Source organism: Pocillopora verrucosa, chromosome 9, assembly GCF_036669915.1.
Source record: "Pocillopora verrucosa isolate sample1 chromosome 9, ASM3666991v2, whole genome shotgun sequence".
Taxonomy (NCBI): Eukaryota; Metazoa; Cnidaria; class Anthozoa; order Scleractinia; family Pocilloporidae; genus Pocillopora; species Pocillopora verrucosa.
The window spans coordinates 1,747,928-1,771,389 of NC_089320.1; the positions used below are offsets into that span (position 1 = coordinate 1,747,928).

A 23,462-nucleotide genomic window follows, 5' to 3' on the forward strand; every position below is an offset into this window, starting at 1 on the left:
TGTTAAAAAAATTTACTTCAGACACCTTGCTTCTGTCGTGCTTTACTCGAACTTAGTTTCTGAATTGAAATCTGAACTGGGCCTAATTCAAGGGACGGTTTTCAGTTCCACTGTCATTTTCAAAGCAAGATATAGCAGTCTATGTCAGTGTTCATAATCCATCAAATAATTTTTCCCTGACACGATGAGTCTAAACGCATCGCGTGATCTAATATACCCTAGGAAGAGATTATAATCTCTTACCACCAATTAAAACTGGAGACTATCCCCGTGATAAACCTCAAATGTTATTCTCCGATTTTCGAACATTTCGTCTTCCACAACGAAAGTGTTGCTTTAAATTCAATTCAAGATGATAGATCATTCATCCATTGCTACAGAAGAAGGGACCCCGGACCGGAGAAAACTGAAAAGTAAACAGCCCACGCAGCAAAATGAAAGCTGTTCGTAAACATTTTGCCTGCGCGTTGAAAGATAATAAATATTATAGCCTCCAGTTGGCGCGAGAATAATCATGCATATTTGTCATTGGACATGGTTTGTTCTTCAACCTCACAGATTTCCAAGAGCTTCGCTCTCTGAAAACTTTTCGCATCTTGGACAGGTAACATCCGCGTAACTATATGAGTACCCATATGAGGACTATCGTTTATATATCATACTGGCGTGCGTGCTTTAGAGTTTAGTAGCAGCGGCGGGGCACAGTGATATTGACAGAGGTCAAGGTTAACAGCTACATTCATTACGAGACTATCTTGGATATTTCACTAAGAATTAAAAAACATCACGTGACTTGACAAGGTCAAGGAACACGAAGTTAAGTTTTGACCGATCACTCAGGCGTAAATGCATTTTACATAACGTAGGTAAAAGAGAATCTGCGCTTACAGACCAGCAATTCTTTATTGCCTTTTATACATTGTGTACTCTGTTGCCGATGACTGACCCCCTTCCCCCCCCCCCCCCAAAAAAAATGAAAAAAAAAATACGTCAACCGGTTCCTTCATGATGAAGGTCGCCTCAAGTCACGCAGCGCATAAGTAACGACAGGTTTAATTCGTAGTTGGCGCGCACAGTTGGTAAACAAAGTAGAGCCTTCGAGTTCTTTCCGTGTCTGGCTGGTTTGTTATTCGTATCTTGATAAGCACAAAAGCAAAAAGAGTTTCGCACCCTAGGTTCGGTTGTAAATCAATTTTCTGTGATCGAGAAATGAAAGGCGAAAACCGATCCGATAATGGACTTACAACGAAATCGATAAGTCGAGACGGCGGCTATGGCTGGATAGTCTGTTGTGGGACTTTCATCGTAAGCTTTGTGGTATTCGGAATTCACAACTCATTCGGTGTTCTGTATGTTAACCTGCTCGATGAGTTAAAACTTGGTGCGATACAAACAGGTTAGTAATGCAAAGAATTAATTTAACGGAGCGCCACGTGTCGGTACGCAAATTACTGATCCTAAATTTTTGATGGGTTCGAATGTTAACGTAGGTGTGCTTGCATTCGATGATATCATTGTAAATACGAGAGCCTTTGAAGCTGACTTGGTAAGTATGTACAATTTCAACATCGAACGGAGAATTAGCTCTTTTTCATCGTTAACGGAGTGGATTTAACAACAAACGTTAGGATGAAACACTTATCAAACTTAATTGAAACATGAATGCTGTTATAATTCATAACTCTGAAAGATTACAAGAGAGTTGATGTCGCAGTGCTGTCTTTCATAAAGAACTATCTGTGTTTCTTGGCTTGTGCTCTAGTTGTAAGTAACAATATTGAGGACATAAGCGACATTAGTTCATGTGATAACCAAACTCACGCCATATAAATAAGAATTTTACTATTTCCCTTCGAGCTAAAATTCCATTTCCGTTTTTCACACAATAATTTCTCGGCAATAGTTTATGTCCGAAAAGGGTGGATATCAGCACCTGAATTAAGTTTTGTGCATATCGTCTCAAGTTTCAAGAAAAGCTTCGAAAAAAACACTTGTCTCCTGATTAGAGCACGTGAACTTTCTCTCTCCAAGACCTTTACCGCCTTCAATCAAAACAACAAACAAATACATCAACGTCTTCGTGCCTAAAAAATTGCAACCTTACTTCTATCGATGATCGCGACATGAGCAAGTAATTACTTCCAAATTTTTTCAGCAGGAACAAGCTGCTCCTTTGCTGTTTGTCATCAGTTTTTTTAGTGTTAGGCTACCAGTTAGCGAAGCAACCGGAAAGTGGCTTCTGTACTGCATATTTCACATTTTGTCTGCATCACTGATTACAGTCAAAGTTTCTCTGATTTTCCACTTCGCACGTTAGTTGGTACTTTGCAATTTACGGTGTGCCATTAAGAAGGCAACATCCTTTCTCTCTAAACGTGATCAACAGTTGTTGTTTGTTATTTTACTTCTTGTCCAGCTATTACAGGTAGTAACTTTCTTTAACTTAAGTTTGGAAATATTGGAATACTGTTCATTGGCTCACTTTATTTGGAATCGTTTACGGTTGGGATCAGAGCGGATAGAACATAGATTTATTATAACTTTTTCTTCTTTTTGATGCAAGACAAAATACTTTTTTTTTTGTAAAAGGGTTGCATGATCTCGTGGGGCCTCAAGTATGGACTCTTTATTGTAGGGTCCCAATGCCGTAGGTACGTAAGTGATGGTTCTCAAGGCTAACGGTTGGTCATTTTCCGGCTAACAGTTAATTTCCGTCCTTTATGATTAAAAGACAAATTTTAACGGCTAACCATTTTTGCAAATAATGGTAAAAATTTGTCAATTTTTACACCTAACGGCTAAATGTTTTGGCCAGTTTACGGCTGACGCAGCCCAAGCACGTGCATAATTTGTTTATCATCATAGCGTCAGGGATTGACAGCAAGTTTGGCAGAAGTTTCAACGTCACGCGTTTTCGCCTAAATTTTTTTTGATAATGGCTAATACTGAAACTGTAAAATTTGTGAACCAGGTTTCAGAACTCTGATGCCGGAATGAGTCAATCAGTGCCGGTAAAGAGCGGATTGGCCTGTTTCAAAATTTTTCAAGAAAGGCGTTATTGGCGTAATTATATGCCCAAAAATCGCAAGACTCGTCCTTGTTTTTTTTCTTCAAAATGATGCTCTCTGTTAATAACTGGCAACTATACATAGATGTAAAACAGTCGTTGCCGCATTTAACAAATTTGCCTCTGCTTCACGCCCGTGACAAAAAGAATAACATGTTTCTTTATACATGGAGATCATATTATTGATTTCTTTTCACAGCGTGGATTGGCGCCATGGCCATGGGTTTGAACTTCTTTTTTGGTCCTATATCAAGTGCATTGTGTGATCGTCTTGGTTGCCGTGTTGTGTCCTTTGCTGGTGCGTTACTTTCCGTCTCAGGGTTGTTCCTAACCTCCTTCATACAAGAAGCTCATAAAATGTATGTGACCTACGGACTTGTATGGGGAGTGGGTTCTAGTTTCTCCTATGTGTCGTCTATCGTTGTCCTGGGTCAATACTTTAATAGAAGATTGGCGCTTGCCAATGGGATTGCATCATGTGGAGGTGGCGTAGGCTCTCTTGTTACCGGGCCGGTCATAAATTACCTACTGGCATCTGTCGGATGGAAACACTCCATGCGCATTTTAAGCGCGTTTGCTGGACTGTTATGGATTGCAACTTTAATCTTTAAACCAAAGGAAAATCTTCAATCTACCAGGCAGAGGAGAGAATGTACCAAGTTATTTGATACTTCAATATGGAAGAGTAAAGCGTACGTTTTGTGGGTTACTACTGTAGCTGTGTTTCAATTTGGTTATCTTGTTCCATTTATTCACCTGGTAAGTTGTATCGTTATGTGTTTGATACTCAACAAAACTTCTCATTCCTGATTGGTCAATGACAAATGCATAGATAGCTCATAGACCGCCGTTCGGGATCTCATAAGAAAATCATCGTTTAAATATAAGTTAGACGGATAAATTCTAAAGCTGACGTTAAAAGCGTATGCCTTATGAAGAATTAAGGGCCACCGCTCAAAACTCTAGCCTTAGAAACTCTCTTCGCTGGACAATTTACGTTATCCACTCAGTTGATTAAACAAAATTATTTTAAAATTCCCTCCACCGACTCGACAGCACAGCTCTTTGTAGAATCTTATCACCTTTATTCGTTTCGTTTTTATCTGCAGGTGAGGTATGCCGAAGATTTAGGAGTTCCAAAATCTAAAGGCGCTTGGCTGATTGGTTTTCTATCCATCACCTCAACGCTTGGTCGAGTGGTATTTGGCAAGATTTCCGACTTGAAATTCGTCAACAGGCTCTACCTATACCAATTTTCGATATTTTGCATTGGAGTGACCACTCTCTTGTGTCCTCTGGTCAAAAACTATGCAGGACTTGTGGGTTATGCTTTAATATTTGGATTTTTTGACGGATGTTTTGTGGGCCAAGTGGCGGTGATTACGGCTGATGTGGTCGGACGCGATAAGCTTTCTCAAGCAGTGGGAAACATGTTTGGAACTATGGCGATACCACTGAGTCTTGGACCTCCGCTTGCAGGTAATCAGCTGTGTTAAAGATGGTGAAATTATCGATGCAATGTCGAGTGTAATCCGGGATTGCTCTTATAGGGTCCGTAATTGATCTAAAGAATTTGCTCCACCCTCTCAGTCAATCAGGTGCAAAGCAAAGCGAGTTCTTTATCTTTGTTTCTTTTGCTAAGACTGATTCGATTCATCCGTTCAAACGAAAAGGGTCGAGACTAACCCGAAGTTTGTACTCTGTTTTCAGGTTGGCTGCATGAAGTATTCGGTACCTATGATGAAGCATTTTACATTGCCGGTTCTGTGGCGTTATTTTCTTCACTCATGATTTTTGGGGTGAACTGTATGATTCGAAAGCAGTCTATAGCAAGGAGGCAATTGGGATTTAAAAACGACTCTTCGTTGAGTATCTCTGAAGCTGAAACGGCATCTGACTCTGTTTACAAAAATACAGAATCACAGCCGATGCTGGAAGAGGAGCACATTTTCACCAATAAACTTTGCAAGTTTCACTGCGCTTTAAGAACAAACAAGAAACTTCTTGTGGTTGAGAGAGAAACTGTCTTATAGTATTTTTAAAGATTCTTAGATTACTGATAGAGCAATTTTCAACTGAGTGGAGAAACTTGTCCAGGATTGCTTTGTTTTGCTATATTCCGCTATGTCCTCGGTCCTAAAAACTCGGCCTCTTTTCCAACCAATCATATGCAAATCTTAAACCAACAGCGACTTCGTCATTCGCGAAGTGTGTCCATGAAATAATTTTGCTCTGACACGGTGGGTCTAAACACATAGTGTTATCGAATATGCCCCAGCAACCAACTTAAACTGGAAAATATCCCCATGATAAACCTCAAGGGACATTCCCCAATTTTTGAACGTTTTGTTTACCACAACGAAAGTGTTGTTTTAGATTCAATTCAAGATGCAGAAGAAGGGACATCGAACCGGAGAACACTGAAAAGTAAACATCCCAAGAAAAATGACAGCTGTTAGTAAACATTTTCCTGCGCGTTGCTAAATTATTTGAAAGATAATAAATACAACGGCCTCCAGTTAACGTTAAAATATGCATGCATATTTATCCGTGAAAATGATCTGTTCTTCAGCCTTGCAGTTTTCCTGGAGCTTCGCTCTCTGAAAACTGTTCACAACTTGGGAACTTGATATCCGTACGTATTTTCGCGCCTTATGAAAGCTATAGTTTATTAAATATCATATATCACGTGGACGTACGTGTTTCAGAGTTTAGTGGCAGCGATGAGGCTCAGGGATATTTTCAGAAGCAAAGGTTAACTACTGCATTGTTTACGTGAATATCATCGATATTTCATCATGATTTCACATACATGGCGTGACCTGACAAGGTCAAGGAACACGAAGTTAAGTTCAGACCAATTACTTTATGCGATAACAAAAAAAAGCATGTTAAAAAACGTTACTGAAACGTAAAAGATCTGCGCTAACAAGGGATGAAAGTCGACTCAAGTCACACAGCGTGTAACTAGCGTGACGTCATGGGACGTGACGTACGCACAAGTTGAGGTAGGTTCATTTCGTAATTAGCGCGCGCGGTTGGTAAACAAACAAGTAAAGCAACCAAGTTCTTTCCGAGAATCTTCGCAAAAGTGTTTGGCTGGTTTGTTATTTGTATCTTGAGAAGCACAAAAGCAAAAAGAGTTTCACAAGCTAGGTTCGGGTTGCGAATCAATATTCTGTGATCGAGAAATGAAAAGCGAAAACCAAGCAGATGATGGACTTACAGGGAAATCGACAAGTCGAGACGGCGGCTATGGCTGGATAGTCTGCTGTGGGACTTTCATCGTAAATTTTGTGGTATTCGGAATTCACAACTCATTTGGTATTGTGTACGTTAACCTGCTCGATGAGTTAAAACTTGGTGCGATGCAAACAGGTAAGCAAAGAGTTCATTTAGCTGAGCGCCCGTGCCGGTATGCAGAAGTTACTGATCCATAACTTTTGATGGGTTACTAGTGTTCAAGTAGGTTTGCTTATATTCAATAATATCACTGTAAATACGAGGGCTTTTGAAAATGTCTTGGTTAGTATGTACAATGTAAATCTCGAACAGAGAATTAGCTCTGTTTCATCATTAACGGAGCGGATTTAACTACACTCGTTAGGATGAAACACTTATCAAACTTAATTGAAACATAAATGCTGTTACAATTCATAATTCTACAATATTACAAGGGAGTTGATGTCGCAGTGCTGTCTTTCAAAGAGAACTAATTGTGTCTCTTGGCTTGAGGTTTATGAATTCTCTACCGATACTGACTGGTTATAAGTAACAAAATTGAAGATATAAGCTACGTGTATACTTAAAGTGATATCTTGGCTCACGCAATATACATAAGAATTTTACTATTTCCCTTCGAGCTGAAGTTTCATTTTCGAAAAGGTGGGGTATCAGCACATGAATCGAGTATTAAGCATGTATTCACGAGTTTTGGGGTTAAGTTCCGAAAAGAGGCTGGTCTTATGATTAAAGCACTTGAACTTTCTTTCTCCAAGATTTTTACTGCCTTCAATCAAAACAACAAACAAATACATCAACATCTCCTTGCCTGAAAAATTAAATCCTTACTTCTATCGATGATCGCGACATGAGCAAGTAATTACTTCTAAATTTCAATTCCAGCGGGAACAAGCTGTTCCTTTGCTGTTTGTCATCATTTTTTAAGTGTTAGGCTACCAGTTAGCGAAGCAACCGGAAAGTGGCTTCTGTACTGCATATTTTACATTTTGTCTGCATCACTGATCACAGTCAAAGTTTCTCTGACCTTCCACTTCGAACATTACTTGGTACTTTACAATTAACGAAATCTCTGATTTGCTTCGAAATAATCCCAATTACCAGTCTTTTTTTTTACTTCCCCACGGTGTGCCATTAAAGGCAACATCTTTTATTCTCTATAAACATGGTCACGAGTTGTTGTTTGTTATTTCACTTCTTGCTCAGCTATTACAGGTAGTAACTTATCTCTAACCTAAGTTTGGAAATATCGGAATACTGTACATTGGCTCGCTTTATTTAGAATCTTTTTCAGTTGGATCAGAGCGGATAGAACGTTGATTTGTGATAATTTTCTCTTCTTTTTATGCAACACAGAATACTTTTTGTTTTTGATAAGTGAGTTGCATGATCTCGTGGCGCCACAAGTATGGACTAATTATAGAAGGGTGACAATGTCATAGGTACGTAAGTAATGGTTCTCACGGCTAACAGTTTGGCATTTTGCGGCTAACGTTTAATTTCCTTCCTTTGTGATTAAAAGAAAAATTTCAAAGGTTAACTTTTTTTCAAATACCGGTTAATGGCTGACGGTTAACTCCACTAAGAGTCTCTAATTGAAGACCTTTGATACGCAGCCCAAGCACGTGCATAATTTGTTTATCATCGTGGCGTCAGGGATTGACAGCACGTTTGGCAGAAGTTTTCAAAGCCACACATTGACTAATACTGAAACTGTAGAATTTGTGAACCAGGTTTAAAAACTCTGATGCCGGAATGAGTCAAACAGTGCCGGTAGAGGGCGGATTGGCCTGTTTTAGAATTTATCAAGTTAGGCGTTGTTGATCCAGCGTGAAGTTCACAAAACATTTGTTAAAAACATTAACAGCGGCATCTTGACAGTGCATGCTTATTCATGTAAGACTAACTAACGCCGGGAAAATAATATCCTATGGTTTTCTCATCGGTATACCAATAAGCCCGAAAGGGAAATGATATGCCCAAAAATGGCGAAACTCGTCCTTTTTTTTCCTTAAAAAATTTGATCTCTGTTTTTGGCAACTACATGGATGTAAAAACAGTCGTTGCCGCATATTTTCTTTTCTTCAACTTCTTAAAAAAAAAACATTGGACGTCATGAAGACTTTGATCAAGCTAAAGGTATTTATTTTTCTCCGTTTTGTTGTCAAGAACAAAGTGAGCAAGCCTTGGCTGGCAAGATGTGCCCTTGTAGCAAACTTAAGTAACCAACCAGAACCGCTGTATCTCGCTTACGAAGCAGCGCAAGTAAATACCTTTCCTTTGCGCGAACAAACAAATCACTTTTCAAAACAGTTCAACTTCGTCATGAAGAAGAAAATTTTTTTGTCGTTTGGTGCCGATTGCATTCAAAGGGATTGAGACAGATTTGAAATATGAGGGTTAACTCTTTCATTCCCAAGCTGCTAAAGAATAAATATCTTCTAACAATGTCAACACGTAGAAAGTTTAGGAGAGGCAACAAAAATATCAACTATGGAATATATTATATTGCTGAAGAACCAATTTTTCAGATATATAAAATTGCATGTACAAGAAATGGAAGGTTAACAATGAGGAGATTTGTTTTTTTAATCTTGGGAGTGAAAGGATGAAAGAGGGTAGACTCCTCAATTTTCTTGGGTGTTAGTTCGCGCCTTTCCCTTCAAGGTTCTTATTTTACTTATTCCTTGATATCCTGTATATAGTGTTCCTCCAATTCTTGTCCAATGTAGATTTAAAGACTTTTAAGGATAAGAACGTGAAGATTTTGGAGGCAAAGATACATAGAGTTTACATTGAAATGTTTTTTGAGTGTGAAGTAATGGACGATGGTATGCGTAAGGTCTGGGATCGATTCAGCATGGAGGAACACAGAAATTTCCCTCTGCTCCACGCCCGAGATAAAAACATTAACATATTTATTTATACATGGAGATCATCTTTTTATTTCTTTTCACAGCATGGATTGGCGCCATGGCCATGGGTTTAAACTTTTTTTTTGGTCCTATATCAAGTGCATTGTGTGATCGTTTTGGATGCCGTGTTGTGTCCTTTGCTGGTGCGTTACTATCCGTCTCAGGGTTGTTCCTAACCTCCTTCATACAAGAAGTTCATAAGATGTATGTGACCTACGGGCTTGTATGGGGAATAGGTTCTAGTTTCTCCTTTGTGTCGTCCATCGTTGTCCTGGGTCAATACTTTGATAGAAGATTGGCGCTTGCCAATGGGATTGCAACATCCGGAAGTGGGGTAGGCTCTCTTGTTGCCGGGCCGGTCATAAATTACCTACTGGCATCTGTCGGATGGAAACACTCCATGCGCATTTTGAGCGCGTTTGCTGGACTGTTATGGATTGCAGCTATGATCTTTAAACCAAGGAAAAATCTTCAGTCTACCAAGGAAAGAAGATGTACCAAGTTATTTGATACTTCAATATGGAAGAGTAAAGCGTACGTTTTGTGGGTCACTACTGTAGCTGTGTTTCAATTTGGTTATCTCATTCCATTTATTCACCTGGTAAGTTGTATCGCTATTTGTTTAATACGCAACAAAATTTCTCTTTCCTGATTGGTCGGTGACAAATACATAAAAGGTTATAGACTGCCATTCGGGATCTTCCTAATTCAATCTCATGACTAAATCATCGTTTAAAGATAAGTTAGGTGGATAATTTCTAAAGCTGAAAGCCTCATGAAGAATTAAGGGCCACCGCTCGAAACCCCAGCTTTAGAAACTCTCTTCGGTGGACTATTTACATTATCGACTGAGTAGATTAGACCAAGTTATTTTAAAATGCCCTCTACCGACGCGGCACCACAGTTTTTTGTTGAAACTTATCACCCTTATTCGTTTCGTTATTATCTGCAGGTGAGGTATGCCGAAGATTTAGGAGTTCCAAAATCTAAAGGCGCTTGGCTGATTGGTTTTCTATCCATCACCTCAACGCTTGGTCGAGTGGTATTTGGCAAGATTTCCGACTTTAAATTCGTCAACAGGCTCTACCTGTACCAATTTTCGATATTTTCCATTGGATTGAGCACTCTCCTGTGTCCTCTGCTCAAAAACTATGCAGGACTTGTGGGTTATGCTTTGATATTTGGATTTTTTGACGGATGTTTTGTGGGCCAAGTGGCGGTGATTACGGCTGATGTGGTCGGACGCGATAAGCTTTCTCAAGCAGTGGGCAACATGTTTGGAACTCTGGCGATACCAATGAGTCTTGGTCCTCCGCTTGCAGGTAATCAGCTGTGTGAAAGATTGTGAAATTTTCAATCAAATGTCTATTGTAATCCGGGATTGCTCTTATAGGGTCCGTAATTGATCTAAAGAATTTGCTCCACCCTCTCAGTCAATTAGATGCAAAGCAAAGCGAGTTCTTTATCTTTGTTTCTGTTGCTAAGACTGATTCGATTCAGCCGTTCAAATGAAAAGGGTCCAGACTAACCTGAAGTTTGCTCTCTGTTTTCAGGTTGGCTGCATGAAGTATTCGGTACCTATGATGAAGCATTTTATATAGCCGGTTCTGTGGCGTTATTTTCTTCGCTCATGATTTTTGGGGTGAACTGTATGATTCGAAAGCAGTCTATAGCAAGGAGGCAATTGGGATTTAAAAACGACACTTCTTTGAATATTTCTGAAGCTGAAACGGCATCTGACTCTGTTTACAAAAATACAGAATCACAGCCGATGCTGGAAGAGGAGCACATTGTCACCAATAAACTTTGCAAGCTTCACTGCGCTTTAAGAACAAGCAAGGAACTTCTGGTGGTTGAGAGAGAAACTGTTTTATAGCATTTTTAGAGATTCTTAGATTACTGATAATGCAATTTTCAACAGAGTGTAGAAACTTGTCCAGGACTGCTTTGGTTTTGCTTTGCTTCGCTGTGTCCTTGGTCTAAAAAACTCGGCCTCTTTTCCAACCAATCAGATGCAAATCTTAAACCAACAGCGACTTTGTCACTTGCGAAGTGTGTCCATCAAATAACTTTTTTTGACACGGTGTGTCTGAACGGTGGGTTTAAACACATAGGGTGATCGAATATGCCCTAGCAACCAACTAAAACTGGAAAATATCCCCGTGATAAACCTCAAGTGATATTCCCTAATCTTCGAATGTTCGTCTACCACAGTGAAAGTGTTCTTTTGAATTCAATTCAAAATGATAGACCATTTATACCTTGCTGCAGAAGACGGGACGTCGAACCTGAGAACATTGAAAAGTAAATATCCCATGCAGCAAACTGAAAGCTGTTCGTAAACATTTTTCCTGCACGTTGCTAAATTATTTGAAATATAATGAATACAACAGCCTCCAGTCAGCGTTAAAATATACATGCATATTTATCCGTGTACATGATCTGTTCTTCAGCCTTGCAGTTTTCCTGGAGCTTCGCTCTCTGAAAACTGTTCACAACTTGGGACAGATGACATTCGCGGAACTTGATATCCGTACGTATTCCCGCGCCTTATGGAAGCTATAGTTTATTAAATGTCATATATCATGGAGACGTGCGTGTTTTATAGTTTAGTGGCAGCGGTGGGGCTCAGGGATATTTTCAGAAGCAAAGGTTAACAACTGCATTGTTTACGTGACTATCATCGATATTTCACCATGATTTCACATACATCGCGTGACCTGACAAGGTCAAGGAACACGAAGCTAAGTTCAGACCAATTACTTAACAAAAAAGTGCATGTTACAAAACGTTACTTCAGTTATTGAAATGTAAAAGATCTGCGCTAACATGGAATAAAGGTTAACTCAAGTCACCCAGTGTGTAACTAGCGTGACGTCATGGGACGTGACGTACGCACAAGTTGAGGCAGGTTCATTTCGTAGCAGGCGGTGTGCGCACACCGATTGCTTTGCATTGTGGTAGCTTCATTTTCAATATGGCGGTGAAAGCGGCAGAAATCGGCAGACTTTGACTGAGCATTCTGTAAAAGTTAGGCCCCTCCTTTTTTCCTTTCACCATAGGTAAATATAACCTGATTTTTTCTGAATATTTAAAAGTATTTTTTGTACGTATTTGTCGCGTATTCTATGGTTCTCAAGAACAAACGCAATCACTGTTTTTTAGTATGTAATTTGAGACCAGTTTTCGAGAAGTTCCGATTTGATGTACGTCGTAGTTTGGAACATTTCAAAAATTTGGATCGCCGCTTTGATCCTTCTTCAACAGCTCTGGCTAAACGTTCTCAAACGCTCTCCAACGGTACATGTGTTTCGCGCATTTTAAGTGCTAGTATTTGAGACTGATTATTACCAAGAAAAGGCCTATTGTTGCGTTACACAGCGTTACTATTGTATACTCAATTGTGTCGTAAATCTACTTTCCTAAGTAGAAGCAAATTAACTAATCGCGAGTGTTGTATGGTAAATCTACTATCTTGATCACTGAATGAAGGGCAGTTGAATTAGGGCATTAAAAGAAGACACTTGACCACTGAATAACTGGGCATAGGGTAAAATATGGACTGGACTATTTTTTTAGACCATTTCTTGGACCATGTTTTGGACAATTTTTTTTGCACCATTTTAAAGGGGGGAGCACACCATTAGTGCTGAGGGAGGGGTGGGATGAAGTCTATCAGCATTTAGAGAGGGGTGGGAGGCAGAGTGTTATTACCCAGGCAGGGGCGAGAGACGGACTATTACTCCGTAGGGAGGGGTGGGAGGTGGTTGTAATAGTAAACACTACTGGTTAATGGAGCTTTTACTCGATCGTACAAACTATTTTAATTGGTTTTTCGACTGAATCTTTGTATGTCTAAATTTTGATGCTGGGCCGCGGCCTTTCTTCATTTTTTTTGTCATGCGAAGGCGAAACTGCCACGTAAACACTAGACTTTACGTTTTGCCGACGGAAAATATCGGCAAGCAACATTAGCCACCATAGTTCCATTGAAAATAGCTGTCTCTTTGTGATGAGTTTGCATGTCAAAGGTTGATTCCCTGTTAAATAACTCGCGAATTTGATATTATTTACACAGCCATCGGCTTTGAGTGTAACTGCTGTCAAATGAATAGATTCTGGGCAAGGCTGCAGTTTTGATTCTTTCTGAATCTCTACAGTTGCCTCCTAACAACGAATTTGTCACGGAGGAATAGCAGGAGTCGTGCAGGCCTGCCAACACTTTTTAACTTTCGAAGGAATGGCAACAGGCAGTGAATCTCCATTACATTCCACTACATTCTCGTATTTCGTGTACGTGACATGTTGTCGTTTCGCCTTATTTTAGCGCGCGCGGTTGGTGAACAAACAATTCTTTCCGAGAATCTTCGCAAAAGTGTTTGGTTTGGTTTTTTTATATTATCTTGAGAAACACAAAGCAAAAAGAGTTTCACAAGCTGAATTCGGGTTGCGAATCAATTTTCTGTGATCGAGAAATGGAAAGCGAAAACCGAGCAGATGATGGACTTAGAGGGAAGTCAACAAGTCGAGACGGCGGCTATGGCTGGATAGTCTGCTGTGGGACTTTCATCGTAAATTTTGTGGTATTTGGAATTCACAACTCATTTGGTGTTGTGTATGTTAACCTGCTCGATGAGTTAAAACTTGGTGCGATGCAAACAGGTAAGCAAAGAGTTCATTTAGCTGAGCGCCCGTGCCGGTATGCAGAAGTTACTGATCCATAACTTTTGATGGGTTACTAGTGTCTCTTGGCTTGAGGCTTATGAATTCTCTATTGATACTGACTAGTTATAAGTAAGATTCAGGATTTATTATATAGATACTGATGAAATACCAGGATAATTCCTTTTTGCTAAAAAATCATATCTCCATCGCGTGCGGTGAAGATACTATTTGTTATCTTTGGCAGGGGTCGCACTATGGCCTTCTTATGTCGCGTCATAAGTTGTCCCATAAATATGTCGCGACATTTACACCACGGGAGTCATGGAGGTCGCACTTGCGCGACATAAATGATATTTGAAACCAGTCTGTCAACTCTTTATATTTCACGCGCGAAAAGAGCGCCAAATATAATTTTTAGACATGAGGCTGGTGCTAGTTTTATTAGCGACATTTCTTCAATCTCTGTTTAATTTGTTCAATGTACAAAACCTTATTGGTTTGTACGCATTGTACAACATTCGCCAACGGCAAATGTTGGCCCTTGCCGCTTTAAACCGACGTCGACGGATGTCAATTACTGGGTTGAAATTCGCCATGATAAAACGTTTGAAGAGAAAACCGGTGACTAAAATTTTAACCCGATAGCTGTAGCTAGCAGTGCACACGTGTTGCCTTTGCAGAATTGCAAAACTCCAATTTCTGCCCGTATTTCAGATTTGATTGACGTTGACGACAGAAGAAAAATAAAAAATTGTTATTTTAAGGCCATTAGACAAGATATGACCTGCTTTGAGGCAGGACATCGGCTTGTTTGATCTTTAGGTCCTTCGGACATAGTTATGTCTGGACGCGACTAAAGGGTCGCACTTGTCGCAAGCATGCTATGACAGATTCTATGTCCAATGTAAACACCAAAAGCACTAGTGCGACCCCTGCCTATCCCGTGTAATGATATTGGTGTCGTCATGGTTACTAACCTGATTAGCCAATTACAAGATAATTATGGCGCCTGAGCTTCCCGCTCAGGCGCCAGGAAAGCGTACTCCGATTTCTGATTACGAAATCCGAGCTCGCCCGATGTTGTCTTCGTGTTAAAGGCCCCATTCAGCATATTAGACCCGCAAAACAGAGTAGAAACGAACACGTGCTTCGTTTTTGCTCATGACTTCGTATCAGGCGTAAGATATGTCCTTTTTTTTTCGTTGCTTACCTTTATTTCAGACTCCACAAAATTTTTTGCGATGCCTCCTTTTCAAGGATGGCCAATTACAACCACAACATAGTAACACCTCCACGAAATCTGTCAAAAGGAGGATTTTTAAACACCGGAAATGGAGAGGAAAGATAAATGATACGGTCGATTAACTCCCAGACAATTGAATGGTCCAAACTCGCAAAGGCGGGAAATTTATTATCGTGCGACATATCAAAGTATCTGTTTGCTCACTCAATTCGTATTCCAATAGATAATTTCGCTTTCCGAACAAAATTTCAAATTCTATTATGGCACGTAAATTAACTTCTCAAGAAGTGAGTTCATTGTTTGAGAGAAAGTTGTCTGAAAGGTCAGGTCTGGTGAAGGATGTCAGGTCAGCAGAGTTCATTCTTCGAGAATATGAAACTGCCACCGTCACCAAATTCTATTGTAGCAAGTCAACTGACAAAGGTTTTGGAAACACAGGTGAGAGGCCAATCTTCTTGTCATATGCGATTGTATTTTTTCCGTCATGTAATATCCTGGGCTTGATGAAAAGGTCATAGACAGGCCTACACAGACTCCCCTGTGTGGTTTTACGTTTGCGACGCAAAAGCCTTTAATTAAAGCTTTGCTCCGACGAGTATGTCTTTGAGCGATTTACCTCTTTTGTATGATATAATCGGAGGCGTTTTGTAAATTGTTTTCAGCAGTGGCTGATTTTGGATGAAGTTCCATTCTTGCATCAGTATTTGTTTTAAATTTTTAACCCCTGGGTGGTATGCTGTCACAAAAGGCAATATTTTGCCTTTAGTTTTTTTGTTGTTTTAAGGGTCGACTGCCTTGCGGCAAACGAGACCTCAGATAACGTTTTTTCAATTAGGCTTTTTGGGTAACCACGTGCTTCAAGTCGTTTTGAAGTTACACATGGCCTTCTGGAAATTTCTTTCCGAGGAGTTTGTTCTTAGAAGTCTGATAGCTTCTCCTTTAATAAAGCCTTTCTTAACACCTGGCGGGTGGCAAGATGAATAGTGTGTATATTGAAAGGTCTCAGTCGGTTTGTAGTGAGTTTTGACGTCGAGGATAGCTTCGTTTTTGTCTATCCTGTCGACATCAGTATTTACAGTGTTCCTCAAGGGCGAACGTGATCTTTCACGTGTATTTACATTGTATTGTGATCGTGCCTTGGCTCGAGTTGTGATGCTGGAGGGCTATCCTCTGGGTCGGACTTAACGAGTCCATGGTGCGACGCTGGAGACGAGACCAGGCGACTCTTCTTTCTGGCAAGCTTGAGATGTCTACAAGACGTGCAAAAATGAGCCGTTTCACTCCCAAGTGTCCTAAACTAGACGAACAAGCGATGGAGTGTTTTTTACGGCAGAGAGACCAAATATTTCATTTGTAATGTGAAATGAGAAGAGTTTTTGCTGAGTTGAGTGAGATCGTCTTTCAATGGGTGGGAAGCAAAGAATCTGATTGGTGGTCAGAATACGTTGTTGTCATGTCAATTTTAAAGCATGTCATGTAAAGAGCGCTGCAGTCATGGAATTTACGGTCATTTCGCATCAACACTTGATTTGTACTTGTTTTTGAATTCCAAACCCTCGGCTATAAGCAGAAGCCCGTTTCTTGTGAAAAAATTTCCCAAACTTTTTTGTCAAATACTGAAAAATCGCTCGGCTTATAGGTGAAAACATACGGTAATCGTTGTTTCAGTAGCAGCGCATATTGAATTTTACAGTGTTCTGGCGGGAGAGCAAAGCGTGATGCTCTGGGAATAAAAACTCTTAGGGGCTTTTTACATCATATAGGAATGAGTTTTGTTCAAGAACGAGTTCATCCCGATCGCCACATGATAGCAAAATAAAATTATTCGAAACGAGTCATCAGGCGATCGGATATGAGTGAAGATGCTTGTCGTACCTTTCAGGGGTCAAACTCAGTGATCTGGTACCTTTTACGATGTCTCAAACTTTAGTGGACTACCAGAGACCTAGCTGGTACCTTTTAGGATGTTTTTCGCTCAATAAAATAACTGAAATAATCATTACTAGGACGATTTTAATGATCTGACTTGAGCCTCTGGAGCATATCTATAAAGGAGTTTTTATTTTTAGGATTTTTCCTTTTTTTTTTATAAATTGGTACTTTTTAGGGGTAAACATCATTTGTTGCCACTCCCACACAGATAAGACTCAGGTACCTTTTATAATTTTACATGGGTCATTTTCGAAATTCCCGGCGCGCACCCTCGCCCTCTTATGTATAGGGTTCCTCGGGGGGTGCTGATACGTGCAGCACACTTGAAATTTAGCAAGGACAAAATTTGATGTGATTTTCGGTGAAGAGAAAAAAGTTTTGTCAGCAAAACTTGTTAGTATGTAAGATGAAACGCTTATACAACAGATCAAATAGCTAAATCAGTATGTAGCTTGTCAATCGAATTGACTTTTGTGAACATTCTTTGACTTCCACCGGCAAAGGAATCATTGATGGATCTGGACATGTAGTTTTTTGAATGCAGTAATTCTTGGAAGGTTTTCATAGATATGCAAAGAGGGAAAAAAAACCCATCTCTTGGTAATTCGGAGGTTGATCCATCTTTGAATTTTTGTGTCACGCTTGTCATGCAACTGATATAATGATGGAGAGAAGTTTATAAACCGCAAATTAAATCTGGCTAAAATGTGGTAGAGCATAACTTGATCCTCGAAACAGCTCATAAAATCGTAAATAAATGAGGTAAGAGTATTATGCTAGATTTTTTTACAAATTGTCGCGATTTGTGCCAGTAAACGGTGGCGACAAATAGGCACTAGATGTGTATTTCATAGTCGCTAGCAAGTAAATTTTGCCGGACTTTGAGTTCATCTCACGTTAGAACGACACAAATACACAAGGAAATTTTTACAATAACTTTATAACCATCCTTTGTCTTTTAAAAGCTAGAAGCTCAGTAGATTCTGTCGTATCGGTCATTGTTAAAACTGTCTTTGTTTTGATGCTACTTTTCGACATAGGAAAAGCATGTCGAACAAAAATATTCACCAAAAAATAAATTTTTATTTTCCAGCTTCAATAATGACAGGGGATTAAGATTATGTTGACAGAAATACCGGAGGTCAAGTAAATTCGTTACATGAGGTCACACAACTCGGGAAAATTCACGATGAAAATTTGCATATTTGAGCGGTCGAACGAAAAAAATCATTTCTCGAAAACTAAAATATATTTTCACAAAAAAACTACACCACAATTATTAGGAGATACAGGGCTACAAAATATGAAAGTAGGAGAGAAAACGAATCTTGGGCGACTTGCCACAATATTTCAAATTTGTTCGATGGATGCTGACATCCTCTCTTAACAAATTTTGTCTTCCCTCTCGGAATGGCTTTATTTTTGCATTTGTTAGATACTTACGTCACACAGCGAGACGTAATTAGTTATGCGGTAAACGATCGACCATCTGAAACTGACGCCATAACGTAAAATCAAATTTCTTGAAAAAACTGCTCACTGGGGTTACAAGAATGCCAGTTTACCTTTATATCTCCTTTTTGAATTTTTATTCTTTTGTTGTGTTTTGTCCTATTGAGTTTCTGTTTACCGACCGATTAATCGTGTTAATCAACGTTATTTACCTAACATATCTCATTCCATGATTAAGCCAACAGCATTGTGGCTACGGACATTATCAGTGGTGTATCTGAGGCTAACGAAGAAAATATCTTTGTATTGAACATTTAGGCCGAAAAAAAAAAAAGTTGTCTTTTCTGTAGGAATTTCATCAGTATCTATAAAATAAACAGAATATTACATTGCCGCTTAGGGATATGCTTCGCTCACTTGTGAAAGATACTTTCAGCACTCGAACATAAAATTCGTATCCCCCGCGCGGCCATGTAATATCCTCTATATAAGTTACATTATATAGTTAATGTGATATCTTGGCTCACGCAGTATACATAAGAATTTTACTATTTCCCTTTGAGCTGAAGTTTCATTTCCGTTTTTCACATAATAATTTCTCGCCAATAATTTATATCCGAAAAGGGTGGATATCAGCATGTCGTCACGAGTTTTGGAGTAAAGCTTCGAAAAGAGGTTGGTCTCCTGATTAGCGCACTTAAACTTTCTTTCTCCTACATCTTTACTGCCTTCAATCAAAACAACGAACTAATATATCAACGTCTTCGTACATGAAAACTTCAATCCTTACCTCTATCGATGATCGCGACATGAGCAAGTAATTACTTCCAAATTTCAATTTCAGTGGGAACAAGCTGTTCTTTTGATGTCATCATTTTTTTAGTGCTAAGCTACCAGTTAGCGAAGCAACCGGAAAGTGGCTTCTGTACCACATATTTCACATTTTGTCTGCATCACTGATTACAGGCAAAGTTTCTCTGATCTTCCACTTCGCACGTTAGTTGGTACTTTACAATTTAAAAAATCTCTGATTTGCTTCGAAATCATCCCAATTTCTAGTCTGTTTTTACTTCCCTACGGTGTGCCATTAACAGGCAGCATCTTTTCTTCTCTCTAAACACGATGCCGCATATTTTTTCTTCAACTTCTTAAAATAAACATTGGACGTTATGAAGACTTTCACAAAGCTAAAGGTATTCATTATTCTCTGTTTTGTTGTCAAGAACAAAGTGAGCAAGCCTTGGCTGGCAAGATGAGTCCTTGTAGCCTGTTTAAGTAGCCAACCAGAACCGCTGCATCTCACTTGCGAAGCAGCGCAAGTAAATACCTTCCCTTTTCACGAACAAACAGATCACTTTTCAAAAGAGTTCAAAGCATTATGAGCAAGGCTAACTTCGTCATGAAGAGGAAAAGTCGTTTTTTTTTTTGTCGTTTGGTGCCGATTGCATTCAAAGGGATTGAGACAGATAAGAAATATGACAGTTAACCTTTCATTCCCAGGCAGCTAAAGAATAAACATCTTCTAACAATATCAACACGTACACGTAGAAAGTTTTGGAGAGGCTACAAAAATATCAACTATGGGATATGTTGTATTGATGAAGAACCGATTTCTCAGAGCTATAAAATTGCATGTACAAGAAATGGAAGGTTAACAATGAGGAGATTTGTCTTTTAAATCTTGGGGGTGAAAGGATGAAAGAGGGTAGACTCCTCAATTTCCTTGGGTGTTAGTTCCCATGGGTCTTAGCGTTCTGTTCGCGCCTTTCCCTTCGAGGCTGTTATTTTACTTATTCCTTGATATCCTGTATATAGTATTCCTCCAATTCTTGTCCAGTGCAGATTAAAATGCTTATAAGGATAAGAACGTGAAGATTTTAGGGGCAAAGATACATTGCATTTACATGAAATGCTTTTCGAGTGTGATGCATTTGGATGATGGTATGCGTAAGGTCTAGGATCGATTCAGCGTAGGAGAACACAAAAATTCCCTCCGCTTCACGCCCGTGACAAAAACAATAACATATTTCTTCACACATTAAGATTATGCTTTTTATTTCTTTCCATAGCTTGGATTGGCGCCATGGCCATGGGTTTAAACTTCTTTTTTGGTCCTATATCAAGTGCATTGTGTGATCGTTTTGGATGCCTCGTTGTGTCCTTCGCTGGTGCGTTACTATCGATCTTAGGGTTGTTCCTAACTTCCTTCATACAGAAAGTTTATATAATGTATGTTACCTACGGGCTTGTATGGGGAGTAGGTTCTAGTTTCTCCTTTGTGTCGTCTATCGTTGTCCTGGGTCAATACTTTGATAGAAGATTGGCGCTTGCCAATGGGATTGCAACATCCGGAAGTGGGGTAGGCTCTCTTGTTGCCGGGCCGGTCATAAATTACCTATTGGCATCAGTCGGATGGAAACGCTCCATGCGCATTTTGAGCGCGTTTGCTGGACTGTTATGTATTGCAGCTGTGATCTTTATACCAAGGAAAAATCTTCAATCTACCAGGGAAAGAAGAGAATGTACCAAGTTATTTGATACTTCAATATGGAAGAGTAAAGCGTATGTTTTGTGGGTCACTACTGTAGCTGTGTTTCAATTTAGTTATCTCATTCCATTTATTCACCTGGTAAGTTGTATATGTATTTGTTTAATACTCAACAAAACTTCTCATCCCTGATGATTGGTCAGCGACAAATGCATAAATAGGTTATAGACTGCCGTTCGGGATCTCGTAAGAAAATCATCGTTTAAAGATAAGTTAGGTGGATAATTTTTAAAGCTGATGTTAAAAGCGTAGACCTTATGAAGAATTAAGGGCCACCACTCGAAACTCCAGCCTTTGAGGCTCTTTTCGGTGGACAGTTTTCATTATCAACCCAGTTGAGTGAACCAAATTATTTTAAATTATGCCCTCCACCGACGCGGCAGCAGAGTTTTTTGTAGAATCTTATCACCTTTATTCGTCTCGTTATTATCTGCAGGTGAAGTATGCCGAAGATTTAGGAGTACCAAAATCTAAAGGCGCTTGGCTGATTGGTTTTCTATCCATCACCTCAACGCTTGGTCGAGTGGTATTTGGCAAGATTTCCGACCTTAAATTCGTCAACAGACTCTACCTGTACCAATTTTCGATATTTTCCATTGGATTGAGCACTCTCTTGTGTCCTCTGGTCAAAACCTATGCAGGACTTGTGGGTTATGCTCTGACATTTGGATTTTTTGATGGCTGTTTTGTGGGCCAAGTGGCGGTGATTACGGCTGATGTGGTCGGACACGATAAGCTTTCTCAAGCAGTGGGAAACATGTTTGGAACTCTGGCGATACCAATGAGTCTTGGACCTCCGCTTGCAGGTGATCAGCTGTGTAAAAGATAGTGAAATTTTCAAACAAAATGTCGAGTGTAATCCGGGATTGCTCTTATAGGGTCCGTAATTGATCTAGAGAATTCGCTCCACCCTCTCAGTTAATTAGATGCAAAGCAAACCGAGTTCTTTATCTTTGTTTCTGTTGCTAAGACTGATTCGATACAGCCGTTCAAATGAAAAGGGTCGAGACTAACCCGACGTTTGCACTTTGTTTTCAGGTTGGCTGCATGAAGCATTCGGTTCCTATGATGAAGCATTTTACATTGCCGGTTCTGTGGCATTGTTTTCTTCTCTCTTGATTTTTGGGGTGAACTACATGATTCGAAAGCAGTCTATAGCAGGAAGGCAATTGGGATTTAAAAACGACTATTCGTTGGGTGTCTTTGAAGCCGAAACGGCACCTGACTCCGTCCGTTTAGAAAGATACAGAGTCACAGCCAATGCTGGAAGAGAAGCACATTGTCACCAATAAACTTTGCAAGCTTCTCTGCGCTTTAAGAACAAGCAAGGAACTTCTTGTGGTTGAGAGAGAAACTGTTTTATAATATTTTTAATGATTCTTAGATTACTGATAGGGTAATTTTCAACTAAGTGTAGAAACTTTTTTAGGATTGCTTTGGTTTCGCTTTACTCCGCCGTATCCTTGGTCTATAGAACTCGGCCTCTTTTCCAATCAATCAGATGCAGAACCTAAACCAGCAGCACTTTTGTCACTTGCGTTTTCCCCCTGCTTCAATTGCTCTTTTTTTTCGTCTGTTTGCTGGTTTTTATTTTGAGTTTGCATTTGCTCTTTGTGATATTTTACCTGGCTCTAATTGGTTGTTGTAATTAGTTTGAATTGGCTTAGGACACTCTTTAAATGCTCTTTACAACAAACGGCGTTCATGACTGAAGAAATGCGACTGATTGTCATGCTAAGAGACTGCATTCATCGAACAAAGGCTCCAATCCCTGCAGATACAAAAACGGCGGGTCTGTAAAATGCCATTATTATTACTGCTACCATCATCATCGTCATTACTATTATCATTATCTTTATCTTTATCTTTATCATTATCTTCGTCGTTATCATTATCTTTATCATCATCTTCATCATTATTATTATCATCATCATTATCCTTATCTTTATCATTGTCTTTATCATCATCTTTATCTTTGTTATTATCATTATCATTATCTTTATCATTATCTTTATCATTATCTTCATCATTATCATCATTATCATCATCTTTATCATCGTTATCATTATTATCATTATCATTATCTTTTTCTTTATCTTAGTCTTTATCAATATCATTATCAATATCATTATCAATATCATTATCATTATTATTATCATTGTCACGAAGCCAGGAGACGATTCTTGTTTTCCTTTTTAAACACTTTATTATTTATCTTAAATTTCTGAAAACCTTACGATCTCGAACCTTATTTATAGTAGCCGATTACATCATACTTATTTCTGAAACATCATTTTTAGCAGGAAGAACATTCTAGACGCTAGTGATGACATATCCTTAAAATAACTCATTAGAATGTTCCGGAATATGGAGAAGTTTCTTGCTCAGCTTATGCAATAG

The 23,462-nt window shown here is 39.3% G+C and overlaps 3 protein-coding genes across 5 annotated transcripts; all 3 read left to right on the top strand.

The window, feature by feature from the left end:
* Positions 1-1,065: 1,065 nt before the first annotated feature.
* Positions 1,066-5,724, top strand: LOC131780554 (monocarboxylate transporter 10-like). Of its 2 annotated transcripts, none has more exons than XM_059097165.2 (4): positions 1,066-1,396; positions 3,267-3,826; positions 4,177-4,546; positions 4,778-5,724. In XM_059097165.2, exons 1-4 carry the CDS (start codon positions 1,210-1,212, stop codon positions 5,098-5,100), a joined length of 1,440 nt encoding a protein of 479 aa, XP_058953148.2. In that variant the 5' UTR covers positions 1,066-1,209; the 3' UTR covers positions 5,101-5,724. The 2 variants fall into 2 exon arrangements, with proteins under 2 accessions (XP_058953148.2, XP_058953149.2); XM_059097166.2 differs by lacking the exon at positions 1,066-1,396 and adding an exon at positions 1,462-1,546.
* A 214-nt stretch (positions 5,725-5,938) lies between these two features.
* On the top strand, positions 5,939-12,042 carry LOC131780553 (monocarboxylate transporter 10-like). Of its 2 annotated transcripts, none has more exons than XM_059097162.2 (4): positions 5,939-6,075; positions 9,267-9,823; positions 10,175-10,544; positions 10,776-12,042. In XM_059097162.2, exons 2-4 carry the CDS (start codon positions 9,281-9,283, stop codon positions 11,096-11,098), a joined length of 1,236 nt encoding a protein of 411 aa, XP_058953145.2. In that variant the 5' UTR covers positions 5,939-6,075; positions 9,267-9,280; the 3' UTR covers positions 11,099-12,042. The 2 variants fall into 2 exon arrangements, with proteins under 2 accessions (XP_058953145.2, XP_058953146.2); XM_059097163.2 differs by lacking the exon at positions 5,939-6,075 and adding an exon at positions 6,105-6,445 and having other exon boundaries at positions 10,776-12,039.
* Positions 12,043-13,325: 1,283 nt separating this feature from the next.
* On the top strand, positions 13,326-23,076 carry LOC131791444 (monocarboxylate transporter 10-like). The gene is made up of 4 exons (XM_059108792.2): positions 13,326-13,884; positions 20,584-21,143; positions 21,499-21,868; positions 22,101-23,076. Exons 1-4 carry the CDS (start codon positions 13,698-13,700, stop codon positions 22,352-22,354), a joined length of 1,371 nt encoding a protein of 456 aa, XP_058964775.2. The 5' UTR covers positions 13,326-13,697; the 3' UTR covers positions 22,355-23,076.
* The last annotated feature ends 386 nt before the right edge of the window (positions 23,077-23,462 follow it).

Coding starts and splice junctions, on each gene's coding strand:
- LOC131780554 (XM_059097165.2), top strand. CDS start 1,210: ATGAAAGGCGAAAACCGATCCGATAATGGACTTACAACGAAATCGATA. Junction 1,397..3,266: donor ACTTGGTGCGATACAAACAG/GTTAGTAATGCA, acceptor TTCTTTTCACAG/CGTGGATTGGCGCCATGGCC. Junction 4,547..4,777: donor TCTTGGACCTCCGCTTGCAG/GTAATCAGCTGT, acceptor CTCTGTTTTCAG/GTTGGCTGCATGAAGTATTC.
- LOC131780553 (XM_059097163.2), top strand. CDS start 6,259: ATGAAAAGCGAAAACCAAGCAGATGATGGACTTACAGGGAAATCGACA. Junction 6,446..9,266: donor ACTTGGTGCGATGCAAACAG/GTAAGCAAAGAG, acceptor TTCTTTTCACAG/CATGGATTGGCGCCATGGCC. Junction 10,545..10,775: donor TCTTGGTCCTCCGCTTGCAG/GTAATCAGCTGT, acceptor CTCTGTTTTCAG/GTTGGCTGCATGAAGTATTC.
- LOC131791444 (XM_059108792.2), top strand. CDS start 13,698: ATGGAAAGCGAAAACCGAGCAGATGATGGACTTAGAGGGAAGTCAACA. Junction 13,885..20,583: donor ACTTGGTGCGATGCAAACAG/GTAAGCAAAGAG, acceptor TTCTTTCCATAG/CTTGGATTGGCGCCATGGCC. Junction 21,144..21,498: donor TCATTCCATTTATTCACCTG/GTAAGTTGTATA, acceptor TATTATCTGCAG/GTGAAGTATGCCGAAGATTT.